Raw genomic sequence first — 18,593 nt, forward strand, 5'->3', positions numbered from 1 at the left:
ACAGTCAATTAATATAGTGAAATTATAGTTAAACACGTAATAAAACACTATAAGAACATTATGTATAATATTATTAGAACAAAAATAGCTTTTTTTATTCAAAAAATATATAAACACCTCTGAAAACTAAGTCATATGTAAATTATTCATTACTAAACTCTTAATCAGTCTCAAACGTTAGAGATCATAAATACCTATTTAAAGAAATAAAATCTGAAAAATAAAGTTAATGAAAAACTTAAGAAGAGTAACAACTTAAAATTATTATTTGGAACTTATTGGTCACAAAATAAATTAATAAAATAGGGAAATTGCAAGAAAAATTACAAGTTCAGAACTTCTTGTTTTGGTACATATCGAATAGGATTTTTGCCTCTAAGTCTTTGTTGGTATTATTAGCTTCATCGTTAGAATGTTCTTCCAAGCTTATCTCATCCTCATCATCATTATTGTTCACTGTACTATAGCAAACATGGCACACAAAAAGATCTATTGTTATGTCTTCTGGTACATGTTCTTGGTGTTTGTGAGGAACACATTTTACGTGAAATAATATCGAAGAGCACATATCACAATGCAAACAATTGCTGATTTTTGTTGGTTTTAAACATATTTTGCAGGTGTTTGTACTTTCCTTTATTTTCTTTTTTCCTGACTTTACATTATTGTTTTTTTTTCATTTTGTTTTTTTATTTTGTTTTCTTCTCTTACTCTCTTTCTTTCTACTTTTATTTTCAATGCTGATACTTTTTTCTCTTTTTGTTCTTTAAACATACTTCTGTACTTGTCTGATGTTATTGCGTATGGAAACCTCACTGTATTTCTTTTACCTTTTCTTTCTGGTGTTTTAGGCATTGTCAAAAATGGTGCAAATTGACTGTTAGATATAATTTTAAACGCAGGACTTTTTCCAACTAAACTCACATCATCAGATAAATTTTCTTTTTCTTGTTCTTGCAACACAGGAGTATTTGTAGCATTTTCCTTGACTGGTGTACTAACCATTGGTATACTTGGTTGAAAATCTTGTGAAAGTTGTTCTTAAATAAAATTTGGGTGCTCTGGATTATCAAATCTCATTTCCTGACATTCATAGTTCTCGGTAGCCATAGTTAGTTCTGAAGGAATATCTTGAAAGTCCTTGTTAGTATTAGCATTGGATTCTATGGGAGATAAGTTTAAATCAAGTAGATCTGAAATTTGTATCAAATCGTGTTGTGGTATTCGCTCTTGGACCTCTGAAACAGTTTCAAGCGCTTGGTGAGTAGTATCCTGTGCTATAATTGAAGTTTCAGGTATTGGTGAACGACGTCTTTCTGAATTTGAAGATGATGATTTAAATGCATCGTAAATACTATGTAAAATTTGGAAATCTTCATTAGTACTGTCTAAGTTTTTGTAAGTTTCCAACTGCGCCAGTTTCGTTGATCCAACTATTTGGCTGAATTGAGAAAACGATAAAACACGGGTTCTGAGTCTGATTATGTTTATTGCTGCCCAAACATTTCTCGTAATCAATCGCATCTAGATTAAAAGGCACCAATCCACAAGCTTTGAATCCGTTGATCAAAGGATACCAGCGAAATTAACTTTTGTTATTGACTCACCTGGATTATTCATAAGCCATGTCCTTACTGTATCTTTCCATGCCGCCTTATCCGGCCGAAAAACAGCTACGTCAGCCGACTGTAGAATGCGTGTTGTATTTGGGTACAACGCTATAAGCTCAATGCCCAATTCTTTACATAATTTACTTACACTGTAGGTGAGATGGGTTTTGTGTCCATCTAGAAAATATATGACTGGCAGTGCTACGCCTTTTTGTAGTAAATATGGGTAGAAAACGTTTCCTATATATTCAAAAAACAGTTCTGAAGTCATCCACCCATTATCACTTCGTCCTACACCCCAGTCTTTTGGAATCCCATCAGAATTTTTTTGTGGAATTCGCTGGTAGTTGTAGACAACCATGGGTGGAGCTTCTCCAGAAGCAGAGAACGTAAACATGACCGTAATTGACTCTTTGGAATTATTAGTGTCTATGCTGTATACATTTTTATTTCCTTTGACAGCTAGTACTTTCCCTGTTTTTGGGCACAACTGAAAACCACTTTCATCCCCATTGAATACTCGAGTAGGGTCATCCAACAATTGCAAAAGACCAATGTCTTCTAAATACTGGTGTATCTCAGCAAACCATTTCCGAATATCTTGTTCTGAGACATTTGCACTAGACTGAGTAACTCCTTCAATAGTCCGTTGGACAATGTTAGGGTGTCTTTTTAAAAATGCTTTTACCCGCCCATCCCCAGGATAATTATCCTTAAAAGGATTTGGCCGTGGATTTTCCTCAAGAAATTTGGATACACTACGTTTCAAATTTTCAACTTTTAAAGGAAAACCCTTCTTCATTAACCTTATAATCCAAAGTTCTAAGATAGACTCTTCATCATTTGTTAAAACTGGTTGCGGTCCGAAGGAAGTCCTATGATCAGGATTTTTTAATTTAAAATGCAGTGTGGACTTTGGAATGTCATATTTTCGGGCGATTTCTCTTATCTTTGGGTTTTCCGTTTCCTGTAATTCCCTGAGTGCTAAAAGCATATTATTAGAGTCATAATTTTTATTTTTTCCCTTAGGCATTTTTGAGACTTCAACCTGCAAGCAAACAATTATAAGTGACAATTATTGGACAGTGTCCAATAACTTGACAGAATAGTCTGTGATACTTGAAATTGAAAGTACGTCATAAGGAATTTAAATGTTTAAAATGAACGCAAAAAACATCATAGAAACTCAAAGCTCTGAAAAAAAAATAGTTATTGGACACTGTCCAATAATACCATACAATTACTGGACAGGTGAAAATAACCTCAAAATATAACATTTATGAGATATTGTATTGATGAGATAAAAGTCCATTTATCATGTAAATTGTATGATATCTTACCAATCTCCGAGGTGCCAAAACAATATCAATCACCACTATGCCAAAATCGTAACAAAACTCTAGACTCAACCTTATAAAAATAATTATTTTTCAAGACAATTATACGTTTCCGTTTTTTTTGACAGTTTACTACTGCCATCTGTTACAAAATATATGAACTATAACAATGTTAGGAACTTATAGATTTAAGTAATAGATATAGATGTCGCTTTTTATTTGTTGTTATCTTATTTTTAGCAAATCAAAAGGGACTGTCCAATAATTATTCAGTGTCCAATGACAATGACAAACAGACAGTTCTGCTGTTTACCTACACCATTTTGTTAGGCTTCGGTTTGAACAACACTAATGTCAATGGCCAATCATAACAAAACATTCATGTTCCTACAGGCCTAGAATGCGTTATTTTCAGGTTTTCAGGGAATTCCCGTTTATTAGATCTTATTTTACCTCTCAGTTAGGTTGTATGGGTGCTTTAGTAAATTTCTTGCTAAAGGAACTGACACGAACCAGTTATCGCAGGATACATGTCTAATGCTTCCGTGGATTGACTTTGTTAGTTCCTTCACGTAAAATTCGCCAAGTGGCAATCCATTGGTCTGAGTGCATTTACCCAAATATGGCATAGCATCAATCATGGAACGAATGGCACTGTCGCATGTCTTTACGATTTTCAAACCGTACTTATTGGGTTTGTTCGGGATGTACCTACAAACGGAAGGGGCACCGACACCGAAAACCTAGAAGTTCTTCGTTCTGGCCGCAAACTTTTAGTATCCATCCACAAGCACCATATCAGAAAATCAAATCTATCTCTACTCATAGCAGCAACATATCTGTTTTCTGAATACCAACAATTAAGTAGCTCATCCGTAGTCAAATGATTGTCAATATACCTAAAAGAGCTCTAATCTTATCGCTGTATGTTGGTTTAAACGCTGCTTTTGCATCAGGATTTTATATTTTCAGCTGGATTTCAACATTAGTCCAATTAGTTATCTCTTCCACAATATCGTCGGTTATAAATACTGAAACATTCGAAAGGTTCGTAAAGGCCTTTGTACATTCGACTAGGTCCCCTAGATGTCAGTCCCCACTGGTTCTTCCTTTGGTAGCTGTCCAACGATGATTGTTTTTAAAAGCCTCGTGAGGTTTTGACGCATAACAATTTAAAAATACCTCAGTCATTTTCTTGATTGGCTGTGGCATTACGTGGGATAAAAATCTCCGACATTCTCTCTTTAAGGCGTTGGATATTAACATCACGATAAAGTGTATTTCTCAGCCTAGTGGAAAAGCGATCGTTAACCTTTGAGCGGATCAAAGAAATAAACAAAATTTTTTATGCCAAAGGGTTTTTTGTATTTTGGACAAGTTTACTACGAACTGGCACATTAATGAGCGATGAGGTTTAGTAATTATTAAACAATTATTAAGGTGAAACGACACCAAAGTGGCGGAAAAAAACAGGTTGGTATGAGTATACATTAAGTATATTAAACAGGGATGTCACGTTCATCAGTGTTAGTATCCCAATCGTTTTCTGATGATGAGGATGTGCACGAGTCTGTCACATTTATTATAAAACTGTCTACAGTTTTATCTATACTGTCGTCCAGTCTATTTAATTTTTGTTCCTCTTTTATTACGTGTTCAACACAGTTCTTCCATTTTAACTAATTTATATTATTAAGTCCTTCTTCAAGCAACCTTTTCACATCAGCCATTTTAAAAGTTGTATTATTTCTTGCCACATGGCCTTTTACATCAGCCCAGACTAGCTCAATCGGATTGAGCTCGCAGTGGTAGGGGATAAGCGTAAAACTTTAATCCCAGACTGTTTAGCCATTTCGTCGGTCACGTAGGATTGGTATCTTTCCTTTACATTTTTAACTTTTTCTAGTAATTCTGATTTCGTCTCCTTAACTTCAAATGTTATTTCTTTTGAAGATCCTGAATCCAGAATCCTGGATGGCTTGCTTTTTCCAACTGGTGACCGGCACACGTTCTTGGCGCCTAGAATGGTAGCTTGGTAGCTTGCCAATACCTAAAATATCGGCAGTCTTCTTTTTCATGTCCATTCTTGATTTATATTTTATCAGCAGGCCATGTTTCTTGTACATATTTGAAAACATTCACAATCATATTTTTTTCGTTTTCTGAAATATGTGACACCTTGCGCTTCTTATGTTGTGTGACGTAAAGTCTTTAAACGGTTTTGATGTCGACGGACCTGGCTCCATGTCGCATCAAATGTTGTAAAACTCCGTAACACAAGTCACACACGAAAACAAAAGTAACAAAACACAAACTTAACAATAGAACAAATAACTATACTTTATAACCAATATTATCCACCCACACTCGACAAACTCGCAAAGCGGAATGCGCCGAACAAGCGCCGCCGACCGAATGCATGCCTCTCCCTTCCTCGCAAGCACCTCGCTCGTCCGTAGCACGTTGAAACAGTTTTCTTATCTCTGACTGACCGGAACTCTCAACCCACCCCCTACCCCCACCTATAAATACGCTTCGATATCCAAACGCACACGCACAGAAGTAAAGAGAGTGACGGAGTGCGACACGAATCGATATATTTTTACGGTAACATAGTACTTCGTGTCAATGATCGCTTTCCCGCTAGGCTGAGAAATACACTATAGAAATTGTTTAATTTTGCAGAACTCATTTCTTCCGTGACGTCCTTAAAAAAATATAAAATCTGGTTCGATAATGACATAATTTCTATAATATCATCATTATTTATGTTTGCTATCTCGGGGTATTCTAATGTAATTACAGACATAATACTTTTTTTGTTACGAGCACTCGAGAAAACATATCTAGAGTTGAGTTCCAGCGGGTTACCACGTCTTGCTTAAGCTTCAACTCTTTTTTCCTCTAATTGTTTTTGCATAGTTTTAAATCTTTCCGACGCAAGTGGACTTCGTCTAAAATGTTCTACTATGCTTTTAATTTTAATCTGCGTGGATTTAATTTCTTTTAAAGCCAACTGTACCATTATATTTAAAATATGAGCAAAACATAGAATCTGCTTCCACTTAAGTACCTAGTCTTACGGCTGCTTTTATATTATTAGCATTATCCGTTGTTACAGCTACAATCAGATTTGTGATATTCCAGTCCTTACAGATTCTCATTATTTCCGTGAATTGATAACATTCTATTACTTTTGATTCTAGTTCAGTTTTATCATTAAGGAAATGAGCTGTAAGTGATATGTAGTGTTCATTTGGCTTTGAAGTCCATCCATCTGTTGTTAAAGATATGAATTACAATCTAGCCTATGCAATAATTATGGCTAATACCGGACGGACTCTTTTCTCATCCACGGCAGACATCTATTGGACAAATCTGTTACATGGTCCACTAGAACTTGTTCAAAATCCAGTGAAAATGTCTTCGTGAATCTACCCATCTTTGGTTGTTCTTTCACCCGAACAATGTGTACGCATTTCTGACCTAGTTCAGTTTTTAAATCATTAGGATAAATTTTTTCGAGAAAGAGGAAACTATTGCTAGACCTATCTAGGTTCGCTTGTGTATCTGTTAATTTGTGTAATGACATATTATTATATGTAGTTTACCTTGGCTTGCACGCGGGCACGCATGGCACGCACTTTGGGGCTCTTGTCACTGTCGGCGCGGTGGTTAGTTGGGGATAATAAATGATTTTTGAATTTGAATTTGGAGCTTCCTTCGAATCGGGCGTTATGTTTATGGCATTTGACACAACGGGGGGTTTCGGTGTTCGGGGCGCAGCACTCAGATGTAGTGTGCTGTGTGTTTGCGCATTTTGCGCATGTAGGGGCCGTGGCGAGACACCTTGACTGTGAGTATCCGAAGCCTTGGCACTTCCTGCATTGCATGAAGCGCCCAAAGTCCTCTACGTGCACCCGTTGGTAAGCCACGTTAACGCGGCCCAAGTCGATAAAAGCTCTCCACGCGGTGGGTGAAGTGTCCAGTACAATGTTGTATAATTTATCGTTTCTATTTTTCCTAATGAATTTTGTATTGAATTCCTGTGAGCGGAGTGAGGGATTTTGATCTTTAAGGGTTTGTATAAAATTGGTTTCGGGAATCTCCTTGGAGATGCCCTTGACCGCTATAAGTGGGTTGTACCTCCGCTCCTCGTGTGCTTTGATTGTATTTGAAGTTTTAATGCGAGAGAATGTGCTTTATTGTCTTCGTTCGCGAAGACTATTTCTAAGTTTTTGTTGGACAGCGGGACTATGCGTAGTGGCGCATAGCCGCCGCGTCTGAAGTCAATGGTCTTTCTTATTTGTTCAAGTAATTTTTGGTTGTTACTAATATGTTTTCTCTTTTCCTTCCCAACTAACAACACGTGCGTCCCAGGACCTGCCAGCGGCAAACTGATTTTTGTGACGTCACCGGCACGCAACGCATTATTTGCATTAAAATGCTGGCGCGCGGTGCGTGCGGTGCGGGTGGCGCGGATAGTGGACGCAGTCTCATACAAATTCATACAAAGCAAACTCAAATCCGTTGCGTGCGGCGCGGCCGGCGCCGGCCAATGTACGCGTACCTTAAATATATTAAACAGGGATGTCACGTTCATCAGTGTCAGTTTCCCAATCGTTTTCTGATGATGAGGATGTGCACGAGTCTGTCACATTTATTATAAAACTGTCTACAGTTTTATCTATACTGTCGTCCAGTCTATTTAATTTTTGTTCCTCTTTTATTACGTGTTCAAAACAGTTCTTCCATTTTAACTGATTTATATTATTAAGTCCTTCTTCAAGCAACCTTTTCACATCAGCCATTTTAAAAGTTGTATTATCTCTTGCCACATGGCCTTTTACATCAGCCCAGACTAGCTCAATCGGATTGAGCTCGCAGTGGTAGGGGATAAGCGTAAAACTTTAATCCCAGACTGTTTAGCCATTTCGTCGGTCACGTAGGATTGGTATCTTTCCTTTACATTTTTAACTTTTTCTAGTAATTCTGATTTCGTCTCCTTAACTTCAAATGTTATTTCTTTTGAAGATCCTGAATCCAGAATCCTGGATGGCTTGCTTTTTCCAACTGGTGACCGGCACACGTTCTTGGCGCCTAGAATGGTAGCTTGCCAATGCCTAAAATATCGGCAGTCTTCTTTTTTATGTCCATTTTTGATTTATATTTTATCAGCAGGCCATGTTTCTTGTACATATTTGAAAACATTCACAATCATATTTTTTTCGTTTTCTGAAATATGTGACACCTTGTGCTTCTTATGTTGTGTGACGTAAAGTCTTTAAACGGTTTTGATGTCGACGGACCTGGCTCCATGTCGCATCAAATGTTGTAAAACTCCGTAACACAAGTCACACACGAAAACAAAAGTAACAAAACACAAACTTAACAATAGAACAAATAACTATACTTTATAACCAATATTATCCACCCACACTCGACGAACTCGCAAAGCGGAATGCGCCGAACAAGCGCCGCCGACCGAATGCATGCCTCTCCCTTCCTCGCAAGCACATCGCTCGTCCGTAGCACGTTGAAACAGTTTTCTTATCTCTGACTGACCGGAGCTCTCAAACCCACACCCTACCCCCACCTATAAACACGCTTCGATATCCAAACGATACAGAAGTAAGGAGAGTGACGGAGTGCGACACGAATCGATATATTTTTACGGTAACATAGTACTTCGTGTCAATGATCGCTTTCCCGCTAGGCTGAGAAATACACTATAGAAATTGTTTAATTTTGCAGAACTCATTTCTTCCGTGACGTCCTTAAAAAAATATAAAATCTGGTTCGATAATGACATAATTTCTATAATATCATCATTATTTATGTTTGCTATCTCGGGGTATTCTAATGTAATTACAGACATAATACTTTTTTTGTTACGAGCACTCGAGAAAACATATCTAGAGTTGAGTTCCAGCGGGTTACCACGTCTTGCTTAAGCTTCAACTCTTTTTTCCTCTAATTGTTTTTGCATAGTTTTAAATCTTTCCGACGCAAGTGGACTTCGTCTAAAATGTTCTACTATGCTTTTAATTTTAATCTGCGTGGATTTAATTTCTTTTAAAGCCAACTGTACCATTATATTTAAAATATGAGCAAAACATAGAATCTGCTTCCACTTAAGTACCTAGTCTTACGGCTGCTTTTATATTATTAGCATTATCCGTTGTTACAGCTACAATCAGATTTGTGATATTCCAGTCCTTACAGATTCTCATTATTTCCGAAAATTGATAACATTCTAACACTTTTGATTCTAGTTCAGTTTTATCATTAAGGAAATGAGCTGTAAGTGATATGTAGTGTTAATTTGGCTTTGAAGTCCATCCATCTGTTGTTAAAGATATGAATTACAATCTAGCCTATACAATAATTATGGCTAATAAGTAATAATATTATGTTGACTTAATTTTCTACAATACTAGTGAATAGATTAAACTAAAGTAATGTTCATTAAGAGTGTTAGGGCTTATACGCACTAGCGATTGACCGCCTAGGCGGTTCGTTTGAGCGGTCCAACCGCTTAACGCGGTTTCATCGCGGCTGACCGCTATGGCGGCCAATCGCGAAAAAACCGCGATGATAACGCGTTAAGCGGTTGGACCAGAGCGGCCCGCGTACCTCATAAACAAAATGGACGCCGTCGAGATAGCTTGTGTTATTTATTATTACTCCCGAAAACAACGAAAGAAAAATAAAAAAAGATACTGGATTCATCCTTTACTAGAAACACGTAATGAATTTGGCCAGTTCGCAAGTTGTTTTCAAGAACTGAAGAAGCACCAAGATAAATTCTTTGGCTATGTTAGAATGAGTGTTTCGTCATTTGAAGAATTACTAACAGTTTTATATGTCACCATCAAAGGACAAGATACTAAATTTCGTGACTGTATCCAACCCGAAGAGAAATTAGTTATAACGTTAAGGTATGTATTTTAAATAAAAAATGTTTTTGCTAGCTATTATGTTTTAATTTGAATCGCAATGTGTATTCATAACCACAAAGAACAATAAAAGTAGGAAACTATAACTATTACTGAGAATTATTATCATTAAAAAGATCTAAATAATCAGATTCTTGAGACATATGTGTATTCTGTGAATATGTTGATTCAGGAGAAGTTACAGATTCTCCTTCATTCCATGTTCCACGATGTGTAGGTGGAACTGAGGGCGGTGGTGGTGGTGGTGGGTTATTATTTCTAGCAAATGATGGTGTCTGATATCCTTGATGTGGCCCTTGGTTGTAGTTAAATGGTCGCACGTAATCCCAAGTAGAGTTACAGTAGTTGTATCCAGACGTTTGGGCTTCAGTAATGACTTGCATTATTTTAGCTTTTGTACGTAGGCGTATATGTTCAGGCACTTTTTTTATTTCACTAACCAACGACAAAAAGAACAGTCTATCTTCATCTTCTTCGGCCTTTCTGAACTCGACATTCTTATTTAAGACGTTAATCAATTCAACTCCTATATCATCTTCTTTTTTTTTCTTTTTATTTCGTTTTGGCGGTGGTGGTATGACTGGGTCAGTGACATTTTCTGTTTCATTTCCATCATTTTCTTGCCTTGGCATATTTGAATCAGTTTCATTGATGGATACTGTTGTCATCTCATCTTTTCCAAAAATGTCTACTAATTCTTCCCATTGTTTCCGTTTTAAATCTCTATTCCTATATATTGCTCCTTGACAATTCCAAATTGATTCTCGTTGTTGAATTTCAACAATGAATTTCTCTGTGTCGAAGTTCATGACTGCGACTCACGTACTAACTCATCGGCGGCTCGCCGCAAACTGAAATCGCAAGTGCGTACAAGCAAGATGGCGGCCAGCCGCGGAGCGGGCCGCAGCTCTCCATTCAACCGCCGCGGTTGAAACTTTGCGGCGGTCAAGTGCGTACAATCACAGGCGGTTGCATATTAAAGAGCTAGTTCAGACATGGCGGAATCCGTGCGGATGCAAATCGCGCGGTTCTAAACGCAAGTGTTCAGACAGACGCGGATGTAAATGCGGAGTGCCGTAATCCGCATAGAGTGACAGCGTTCTAGTCCAATCATGGAAGTCGAAGAAGCAATATGTGTGTACTTGTTGCTCCGTAAAAAAGAAAGAAAGAAGAAACGGCAGTATTGGGTGCATCCAATATTACGTGATCGGCTCACCCATGGTCAGTTTCTGACTTTATATCCAAAATTAAGAAGTTTTGAACCAAAATTCTTTAATTATTTGAGAATGTCGATAAATTCATTTGATGAATTATTAGAAATGATCAGTGAACAAATTGCATCTAATGATACCCATATGAGGTCAAGCGTGGCCCCAGAAGAAAAACTCGTGATTACATTAAGGTAAGATATTTATTTTATACATCAGAATATATGTTTTGTACTATAGAAGACTGTGAGTCGTCAGTGCTATTGCATGATAAAGGCGATGGAGACTCTCCTGGTACGATTGTAGAATATCCTGTAAAATATCCTTGTGGGTTTGAATATTGTTGGTTTTGCCAAAATACTTCATTAGGCGTGTTCTGCTGGCTCGTGATATGAATAGGCGCTGGTAATTTCTGCCCTTTCTGTATTACCTGGAGTAATTCAATTTTAGTAGCCAAACGCTTATTTTCTGGAATTTTTTTTAACTCTTTATACAATGACATACAAAAAAGCTTATCATCATCATCTTGCTTTGACATACTTTCTTGTAATTGTCTCTGTATTTTATCCCTTGATTCAATGCTATTTTCTAATATGTCAGCCAATCGCTCTTCTGAAGTAATTTTAGTCTTCTTCCTTTTATTGGGTACTGGTTGTATTTCACGTGCATTAACAAAATTATCTTGGTTTTGGTCAATGTTTTGAATTCCTTCATTTTTGGCTTCATGTATGTTTGATGTCGTTTCTTTGTTTTCTACTGTCTTCTGAAGAAAAGAAAGCCGGTCAAAATACATGTATTTTGAACCTTTACATGCACCAGAACCAGAAGGAATTGATTTGCCTTTCTTGAATTCCTTATTATAAGCATCCCGTATATTCTTCCACTTTTTTTGTAAAGTTACACCTGGAACAGAAATCAGTATTTTTAACAAAATTGTAGACTTATAAATACAGGAGCGGTCAAATATTTGAAGACACTCAAAAATTTGAAAAATTTAAAATAAAATAATTGACACTCATTATTTTAAACTAGCTGGTGCCCGCGACTTATAATTAATAAATGAAAAGTTTGCAACTTTGTTAACAAAACGATACAGATCAAGATTATATTGTTTCAGATATCTGGGTACTGGTTGTTCCTTTGGAGAACTGCATTACAACTTTCGTCTTGGCAAATCTACAATTACAGGAATTGTCCGTGAAGTATGTGAAGCTCTGTGGGAAAAAGTCGCAAAAAATGTCATGCCTGAACCCAGCGAAGATATATGGAAGAAAATAGCTACAGATTTTGAAAAATATGCAAATTTCCCCAATTGCATTGGCGCCATAGATGGCAAGCATATAAGGATTACAAAACCCAATGATTCTGGATCTTTGTATTATAATTACAAAACTTTTTTTTCCATAGTGCTGTTGGCACTTTGTGATAGTAACTATTGTTTTTCTTTCATAGATATTGGATCATATGGAAAAAGTAGTGATTCTGCAATTTTTAAAAATTCGGTATTTTATAAAAGATTAATAGAAAAGTCATTACACATACCAAAACCTAAACCAATATCTAACACAGATCCTACGCCATTGCCATACGTCATAGTTGGCGATGAAGCGTTTGGTTTATCCGAAACTGTAATGCGACCCTATGCAGGTAGAGGGCTATCATACGAAAAAAATATATTTAATTACAGGTTATCAAGAGCTCGACGTTATATTGAATGCACTTTTGGAATTCTGGCAAACAAGTGGCGCATTTTTCATAGGCCTATAAACGTTAATATAGACTTTGCCGAAGACATAATAAAGGCCTGTTGTGTGCTACACAATTTTGTTAGAACTAGAGATGGTATACAGTTTGAAGATACTTTATATACTGGGCCAATGAGTAATCTTAATACATTACATGCAGGAAGGGGTACACCGTCATCATTAAATATTAGAGACAAATATGCTAATTACTTTGTAAATGAGGGTCGTGTAGAATGGCAAGACACAAAAATATAAAAACTTGAGAGGTGTCAAGGGACACCCGGATAGAACGAAGTTGACCTCACTGGAGGCGAGTACTAGAGGCGAGTAGCGAGGCGTGGTGTTTGCGTGCGTGAGAATCGTGAGATTTTTCCCGCGCCCGATACTTACCTCCAATCACAATAACAACATTTTTATATAGTTTAGTTATTTGGGGTGGACTGTCAATTACAAAATATGTAAACTACCCTGATAAATGTAAAATTAAATACATACTGACCAAAAAGAACCTTTTTTTCCAAAGAATCCTCATTTTCTCCAAAAATATCCACCAGCTCCTGCCAAGCTCCGTTTCTAATAATTTTATTGGAATATTCTGCACATTGGATGTCCCACAAAGCAGGTCTCTTTTCCACCTCATCGATGAATAGCTCGGTGTCGAAGCGATCCATTGTCACCGTCCGATACGCGCGGCTTCCGCAGAGCAACTGAACGCGCTCTAGGTACGTCAAGTAAATAGATCCGAGCGGCAACCGCGCGAATTCATTTTCTAGCGGTTGAGTGGCGGTAGCCGCGCGGTTTGTCAATCCGCGCGGACAGGTATGAACGAATTTATAGGCGCTAATGTAAATAAGATCCGCGCGGTCTAACCGCGCGATTTGCATCCGCACGGATTCCGCCATGTCTGAACTAGCTCAAACTGGGAAAGCGGCAGACCGCGCGGTTAGCCGCCCCCGCGGTTGACCGCTAGTGCGCAAGGGGCCTTAGTGTTCTATAATGTTTAGACACTATTTTCGTGTGTCCGAGATACCGCACTTGCACTTATATTCACTACACTTTTTAACTCAAAAGGTTTACTTCTCTTTATGCGTTTTATTCCTGTTGTATCAAGAAGTTTATTGCCTCAGCATTTTTATGGTTATGTAGCCTGTTTAACCTTCAAGCGGGCGCGCGGTCATTTGTAACGGGAGAGGGCGCGCGTAACCGAAAAGACCTATGGGATGAATAAGAGAAAGAAAGCACTAATTACTCAATATTTATTTATTTATTTGTACTCAGATATATTATCATTGTTTTTAAAGTCTGATTTGTCAAAAAAAGTAATTAAAAGTATGAAAAAGAAACAAATATTTCAAGTACTATTGGAAAGGTCATTTTCCTCGAAAGCCAAACATCATCTCATCAATTACAACGTTCTCTCCCACTGAATATGGCAATAAACAGTTTTGTGGAAACATATCTAAAATTTCTCATATTGGCGCAGCTTTGTCGAGAGTACGACGAGCTTGTCGCGTAGTAGCATCATCAAACCGCAATAAATACAGTAGAAATTATATTCCTTTCATTGACATAGTAGTAGGAAAAATAGGCAAAAATATAAAATCTTCTAAATTGACGTGTGTAAATGTTTACCCATACCATTCCATACCACCATACTACCATACCACCCCCATACCATTCCTACGATGGCCCGCATCTTCTGCGAGAATATTTTGAACTTGACGCCTCACTCTGTTATTGTTAGATTTTTGCTACTTCGTTACTTTATCGCGCCTAGTAAAACAGCTACTAATTTCTGTAATTGGCAAATAATCTCTTCTGAGTCCGAGTGGTTTGATTCCTCAGCAGATCAAGGTTCCTCTGCAACGATGTGGTCTGAAGTTTCAGAGCCCTGGTCGCTGAGCTCTGATTCACTTTCTACTTCGTTTTCTCTTAGTAATTCCTCGAGTATAGAACTTTGTGGTAACCGTCTGAATCATTTTATATAAAAAAATCCAAGCTTAATTCGATATTATTGAATGATGGCCAAAAAACTACTACGAGCGTGAACGAGGGTATGTGTCGTTGAGCGTCGCGCGTAACCTTTTCGACGACAGGCGCGTGTAGTCTTTTCGACGACTGCACTGGGACGAAAACAATTGCGATCTATGGAGTAGGGGGAGCGCCCCGAGCAACGGTTTATTATTTATTTTACTCCCAATGACATAGCAACAGGCTACTATAAATGAGAAATAAATGTGATGGGTAATAATAATAATATGAACGAAAATGTACTAAGCGCGGTCGATTCGACTACGCGCGCCCGCTTGAAGGTTAAGTGAGCTAAGGCAAACTGATTCGCCGTTTTTAGAATTGTATCCATATTAAGATCCTCGTGGATACTTTCATTTTTAATATACCATGGTGCATTGACAATGCCGTGCATTGACAATTAGCTCTTGTTGGTGTTTAAGAAGGCCACTTGCGTTTCAGGCCATAACTTTTAGAATGTTGGTAATTTTTGGGCATTAAATGTAGTATTTTTACTGCTTGTATTATTTTGTTCTTAAAGACATTATTTTGTGGAAAGCTTCTAAGAAGTTAAGTATTCTGTCCAGTTTAAAATAAATAAAATTACGGAATGCGTTACTTGTGACAATATTTAGAGGCAAATAAGTTTTACAATAAGGTCTACTAAATTCTTGTAAGGCTGTTCAGATTTTTGGCATACGTTGGTTTAAACAAAAGGTTTTTTTTTTTTAATATATCACTTTTCTACTCCCCTGCCATTGTGTCCAGGGACCTTTGCACATCACACGTCTCGCAAAAGACGCCCCGGCTACATCTGTAATATTTTTGTTTACAATATTCATGGGCGATCCGGGACGCAATTCCTCGCGAGACCCGTCCTTGGGGTTTTGTTTGCCGCCTTTATATATTCCACAATTTTGTCGCAGAACCGTTCCAGACACGATCTGTGCTTTATTAACATGTCCTGTAGGCCGTTACGGTCTACAGTCATCTGCATTTGTTGCTCCAGGTCGTGCCTGGACGATGCGAATATAGGGCAATGTAGGAGCACATGTTCTACTGTTTGTTCTTCATTGCTGCAGGCACATGTTGGGCTTGTCCTAATTTTAAACCTATGAAGGTAATGTGCAAAGGCTCCGTGCCCTGTAAAAACCTGCCCTGGATAAATGTTCTCCAAATTCTGATAAGCGTACGCATTTCTGAACTAGTTCAGTTTCAGGCCATAAGATCCAATAGGTCTCCTGTGGGATTGTTCTATTGAAACGGCGGCCTCCCCAGCATGAGTGCCATGCGTCGAAATCCCCGCATACCAAGGTATGTGTGTTTTTGTGGTGTAAAAGGAAATGCTCCAGCGCATGCATAGTGTCGTGGGCATTGTTGTCTGGCTCAATATATACTGAGGTGACGTAAAGTTTAATTGTGGGTGTTGGTATTACAATAATTATTAAATTATTTGTGCAGTATTGTGACAGCGCGTATGCGTTGATGCTTGATTTGGTGTAAATGCAGGATATAATAATGGATGACGTGAGCCTGATATAGTTCTTGACTTTAACAACACTTTTCACAACAAATAACCACAATTAATATTTATAAAAGCACTTAATGATTGTAACGTATACACTGTTTTAAGCTTGACACTTGACCAAAAATCTTAAATGCACGTTCTTTTGAACGGATAACACTTTCACAGCATCCCGTACGCTAGGTGATAACATAAATGCACTTTAAACTATAAATCTCAAGTAAACAGATTTTAAAATGATTAAATACGCGGACCCGATATTGTTGTGACTTGGTTGCGCCTGACGTTTTTCTGTACTGTATGAATGCGATATCGGTGTTTTTGTTGATGAAGTTCATTTTAAATTCGTGGAAACTATTGCGAGACCTATCTAGGTTCGCTTATGTTAGCTGTTAATTTGTGTAGTGACATATTATAGGTAGTATACCTTTTTGCGCAGGTGGCCGTGGCGGGGCACCTCGACTGAGAATGTCCGATGCCTTGGCACATTCTACATTGCATGAAGCGCCCAAAGTCTTCCACATGCACCCGTTGGTCACGTTAACGCGGCCTAAGTCAATCAAAGCTCTCCACGCTGTGGGTGACGTGTCTAATACGATGTTATATAATTTTTCATTTCTGTTTTTCTAATAGATTTTATAGTGAAGTCCTGTGAGCGGAGTGTGGCGTTTTGGTCTTTTAGAGTCTGTATTATTTCGGTTTCGGGTAGGTACCTCCTAAGAGGTGCTTAACCGCAATAAGCGGGTTGTACCTCCGCTCCTCCTGTGCTTTAATTGCATTTGTGGTCTTAATAGCCGCGAGAGCATGTGTATTATTATCTTCGTTTGCGAAGACAAATTTTAACTTTTTATTCGATAGCGGGACTATGCGTAGTGGCGCATCTGAAATCAATAGTCTTTTCTATGTGTTCTAGTAATTTTTGGTTGTTCTCGAATTTTTCTCCCGAGATAACAAGTGAGGGGCCCTCGGGAGCTTTAGGGGTGGCGGTTATTTTTTTTATTTATTTATTTATTTAATTATAAGTAATCTTACAGCTAACATACATAATATTACAAAACAAACACTTAGACAGTACAAAAAGCCAAAATAGATGACATAGATAAACAATATTATATACGAAAAGTGAAACAAATAAGCGCATCAATAGACAAAACGATATACAGAAAAATGAAATTTAATATTTAAAACAATAAATAATACTAAATACAACCTAAACAAAATTCGAGTCTTCCCGCCCCTTCAAATATTTTCTCACATGTTCTTTGGTGAGGTGGAAAATATCAATATCCTCATAATTAGTGTCATAGTTAGATAAAACCCGAAACATTGGTGAATTATGCAGGTAATTCGAGTTCGTACGAGGCACATGGAACAATTTTGTGTGTCTTGTCGCATATGGAGAAGGAATTTTAAAAGAAATTAACGACAGCAAATAGGGGCGATCCGCCCATTAAGAATAGCATGTAAAAAAAGCAGGTCTTGCTGACTTGCTATTTTCGCATACGAGGTGCCGGCGCCTTCAGGTTTGTGTCCGTCCGGCCCTCGCTTCTCGGTGCTTTCAAGTTTTCTGATAAGACCGCGCATGGTCTTATCGGATTCTTGTAAGAGTTTAGTGTGAGTGTCGAGTCTCTTTATAAGGCGCTTCTCCAGGGTGTTAGCGGGCTCTGGCGCGGCTTTTAAGGTGGTGGCTGTGTCGGTGTTTGTGTTGATCGGTGGTGTGGCGTCTATGTTAGGTGTTGTGCCCGGTGTTTTTGTGGGTGATTTTAATGGTGTATGATTTTAATTAGGTTGTCTGGAGATTTCTCAATATCTAGTTTGAGGTCCGTTCTGAGATTCCTAGACTTAGCTAGGGCTTCCCTAGCTGTGTTGACCCATTTCATTAATCAGTCTAGTGGCTTTAGGAGAAGCCACCGAGGGTTTCTGTAATGTGGTCAGGATTGGATGGATTCACCTCTTCTACGATCTGTATTAAAAGTTATGTACGTTTTCGTGGGATTTGGTCCGTGTTAATTTCAAATTTGAGACCTTAACCTTAAATTTTTTGTCGAAAACTTTCGATGCGACTTTTTGTGATGGGGCGATACTTAACGTGCTTGGCTTCATCTAATATTTTGTCAGAGAAGCCAACTATCAGACCACAATGGTCAGAAGTAAGGTTTGTTATTACTGATTTATAAATAGGTTTGTCACTCGAAAATA

The 18,593-nt window shown here is 37.9% G+C and overlaps 3 protein-coding genes across 3 annotated transcripts; 1 reads left to right on the top strand and 2 right to left on the bottom strand.

Annotated features, from left to right (window-relative positions):
• Positions 1-8,924: 8,924 nt before the first annotated feature.
• On the bottom strand, positions 8,925-10,881 carry LOC125058535. Its single transcript, XM_047662624.1, has one exon. It carries the CDS (start codon positions 10,713-10,715, stop codon positions 9,996-9,998), a length of 720 nt encoding a protein of 239 aa, XP_047518580.1. The 5' UTR covers positions 10,716-10,881; the 3' UTR covers positions 8,925-9,995.
• Positions 10,879-13,124, top strand: LOC125058533 (protein ALP1-like). The gene is made up of 2 exons (XM_047662622.1): positions 10,879-11,308; positions 12,232-13,124. The coding sequence occupies exons 1-2, from the start codon at positions 11,019-11,021 to the stop codon at positions 13,112-13,114; spliced, it is 1,173 nt and encodes a 390-aa protein (XP_047518578.1). The 5' UTR covers positions 10,879-11,018; the 3' UTR covers positions 13,115-13,124.
• Positions 11,299-13,769, bottom strand: LOC125058534. Its single transcript, XM_047662623.1, has 2 exons — positions 13,359-13,769; positions 11,299-12,017 (listed from the first exon to the last, which is right to left on the bottom strand). The coding sequence occupies exons 1-2, from the start codon at positions 13,759-13,761 to the stop codon at positions 11,323-11,325; spliced, it is 1,098 nt and encodes a 365-aa protein (XP_047518579.1). The 5' UTR covers positions 13,762-13,769; the 3' UTR covers positions 11,299-11,322.
• Between the last annotated feature and the right edge of the window lie 4,824 nt (positions 13,770-18,593).

The sequence above is a fragment of the Pieris napi genome, chromosome 18 (genome assembly GCF_905475465.1).
Source record: "Pieris napi chromosome 18, ilPieNapi1.2, whole genome shotgun sequence".
NCBI lineage: Eukaryota > Metazoa > Arthropoda > Insecta > Lepidoptera > Pieridae > Pieris > Pieris napi.

Bases quoted from the DNA above. Each gene is read 5' to 3' on its own strand.
- LOC125058535 (XM_047662624.1), bottom strand. From the start codon at position 10,715: ATGAACTTCGACACAGAGAAATTCATTGTTGAAATTCAACAACGAGAA.
- LOC125058533 (XM_047662622.1), top strand. From the start codon at position 11,019: ATGGAAGTCGAAGAAGCAATATGTGTGTACTTGTTGCTCCGTAAAAAA. The intron at 11,309-12,231 runs GTAAGATATTTA...ATATTGTTTCAG, and splicing joins AAACTCGTGATTACATTAAG to ATATCTGGGTACTGGTTGTT.
- LOC125058534 (XM_047662623.1), bottom strand. From the start codon at position 13,761: ATGGCGGAATCCGTGCGGATGCAAATCGCGCGGTTAGACCGCGCGGAT. The intron at 12,018-13,358 runs GTCAGTATGTAT...TTTCTGTTCCAG, and splicing joins GGAAAAAAAGGTTCTTTTTG to GTGTAACTTTACAAAAAAAG.